At 35.3% G+C, this 3,033-nt stretch overlaps 1 protein-coding gene across 1 annotated transcript; it reads right to left on the reverse strand.

The window, feature by feature from the left end:
- Positions 1-52: 52 nt before the first annotated feature.
- Positions 53-2,703, reverse strand: LOC111384122 (DEAD-box ATP-dependent RNA helicase 8). Its single transcript, XM_023008359.1, has 6 exons — positions 2,434-2,703; positions 1,636-1,887; positions 1,305-1,485; positions 682-770; positions 530-603; positions 53-421 (listed from the first exon to the last, which is right to left on the reverse strand). Exons 1-6 carry the CDS (start codon positions 2,686-2,688, stop codon positions 343-345), a joined length of 930 nt encoding a protein of 309 aa, XP_022864127.1. The 5' UTR covers positions 2,689-2,703; the 3' UTR covers positions 53-342.
- Positions 2,704-3,033: the final 330 nt, after the last annotated feature.

Consider the following 3,033-nt stretch of genomic DNA (forward strand, 5'->3'; position numbering starts at 1 on the left):
AGAAATAAAATACTAAATTCAAGTACATATGCTGAAATTTGTAAAACTACCAGACATTAATGTCCAAACAATTTATTCAGAAATGGAACTACTCAACGATGTCATATTGCAGTTAGGTGACAGTAAACAAACCAAAGTTGAATACAACAGACTGTAAATATGATACTACACTGCTTATCTAGATTTCCTGAATGAAACAACTTGGATAAGTTCAACTCAAACTGGTCACTAGAGCCGAACTGCTGAAAATTTTAAAATATAAACACACACGATACATGAATGCACATATATGATATGACTCACTAGTGATACAACTTCATGCAGCAAAGTCACCAACACAGATCACCGGCAGTATATAGCCTGGTCTATATGTGGAGGGATCTGCTTGATCTCTGTCCCAAGTTCTTGTTCAATCCTATACCTGAAAGATGGAAGTACGAAAGTTATAAAATACCTAGAAATGCACTACCTCAATAAACTATAGTAATTTACTATTTACTATTATATCCAAAAGGAAAGATGTGCATACAAATTAAAGCGATCCTCATAGGTTATCAGGTTCACGGCTAACCCAAGGTGTCCAAACCTCCCAGATCGACCAACCTGCATATAAAATGAACATCCAGAAGAAAATTGCACAGTAGATATCAATAACACTAGCCAAATATACAATCAACTTACCCTGTGTAAATATGTTTCTGAGTTCTTAGGAAAATCAAAATTGATCACAACATTGACTGCTTGAATATCTATCCCTCTTGTAAATAGATCTGCGGTTTGACGGTAGAAGGGAAGGAAAACAACATTTAAAATACTGAGAGAGCAGATAGCAATACAAAACAATAATGAATGCGACAGCATTAGACAAGACTAGAACCAGAATGCAATGGCAAAAGCCTTGACCTTCATCCTCTCTCTTTTATATTTGTTACGAGAAAAAGTCACACCACCATTTCAAGAACCAGAATTGAGATAACCCTGAGAAAAATGAACCTGTCTATTCACTCACATGGCACTAATAATTCACAATCTACACCACCGTAATGGCATTTACATGTGCTCCTAACCCAATCTCAGCTAACATGACTTAGAATACGTAGAACTTGTGAGAGAAAATTTAAGACATTGCATTGAATTTATGATCAATATTATTTCAATAAGTTCCTGGCTTTCATGTCCATGTCCAAACTTTTGCACATTTAGATGAACTATTATCCCTATTACTATGAACAATTAGTGAAGTTATACAAAATTTTGAAGATATGAAACCATGATAGTCTCGAGAAGAAGCACAGAGACAATACCAGTACATACGAGATTCCTGCATGCACCATTGCGGAAGTCATGAAACACTCTGTTGCGATGATCTTGAAGCATCTTAGCATGAATGTAGAAGCAAGAATACCCAAGCTCTGTAATTTTCTTGGCAAGAAGCTCCACTCGATTCACAGAATTGCAGAAAATAATAGATTGATTTATTTGAAGCTGCAGGCAGATAATTAACATGTATATAAATCCCAAAAGAAAATTCAACCACACTAAAAAAATATATAAATATAAATAAAAGGATGTAATGTATTAACAGTGTTATACATTAAAAAATTGAATATAACAGTGCTTATCAAAAGTTTGAACCTTTGAAAAGAGTGTGTTCAGGCAGTGCACTTTCTGTCTTTCTTCAACAAAAGCATAATACTGTGTTATACCCTTGAGAGTAAGCTCATCCATAAGGTTGATGATATACGGCTTCCGCAGATATCTATCTTTGAAATCTTTTACGGTGACAGGAAAGGTAGCAGAAAACATTAAGATCTGACGATTTGTGGGCAAAAAGCGAATTAACTGCTCGATAGAAGGTTGAAACTCTGGCGACAAGAGCTTATCAGCCTGAAGGACATTTTACACAAAAAGCACACAATTTACTTGCTTTCTATTTGAGTAGTGAAATGGCAAATCAAATGTCAGCCCTGATAGGCATAAAATTAAGTTAATAGCAAGACAACTTCAGTATCAACAGGTCAGGAAAAACACTCCCACTTTGAAGGGAAAATTCATAGAAATTTACATCCTTTTTTCCTCGTATATTCTGGACAACCTGTGTCCACATTATAAGTACCACCATCTATTGTTGTTAGCACTTGTTTGTGACATTAAAAAGTTAAAACTGCACCAAGACATCACAAGCATTTCAACAAAATTCTAGCATCTGCTTTTAAAAGGAATAATTCCATCCCCCCATGACCAGAGAAAAGAACCAACCGGAAAGAGAAGATGTATAGGAAGGAAGAAATGAAAAACAAGACTGAATATAATAACATAATTATAAGAAAACCAGCATGTTTACCCATCTTATTTCATTTCCAATTGATAGGCACCAAAAAGGTTAGCCCTATCAACGGTAAATGAGAAGAATATAATGATACATTTTCATACCTCATCCATAACAAGTATGGAGCAATCTCTCAAAATGCAAATACCCCTTTTTGCAAGATCAAGGATTCTTCCAGGAGTTCCAACAAGTAAATGGACTGGTTGATACAAACGCATTATGTCATCTTTTAAGCTAGTTCCACCAGTAGTAACCATGACTTGAATTTCTAAGTGCTTCCCAAGTTCTTTACAAACTTGTGATGTCTGGAGGGCCAATTCTCGCGTTGGGACAAGAATAACAGCTGCAAAGGTGTGCATTCATTAGGGTCCAATATAAGACCTGATACGGTTGAAGCAAATTTTCAAGACAAGACACCTGGACTAACAAAATAGTCGACTGAGGATTCCCAAGTTACCCCGTCAATAACATAAATGACACCATGATGCAGAAAAACTCTTAGTAATCATGTAAAATTCCACATCCCTGTGGAATCCCAACATAATTTGAAATGAATTTACCATATGCATAATTAGCTCTTAATCCACAAAAAATGAGAAAATAAGACAACTACAATCATCTCTTCACCATAATTTCAGGTCCCAGAAATCAGATATAGGTCCCGTTTGGTATTTATTTTTGTAAGAATGAGAATGAAAAATATA

This window comes from Olea europaea, unplaced genomic scaffold, assembly GCF_002742605.1.
Source record: "Olea europaea var. sylvestris unplaced genomic scaffold, O_europaea_v1 scaffold2850, whole genome shotgun sequence".
Classification (NCBI taxonomy): domain Eukaryota; kingdom Viridiplantae; phylum Streptophyta; class Magnoliopsida; order Lamiales; family Oleaceae; genus Olea; species Olea europaea.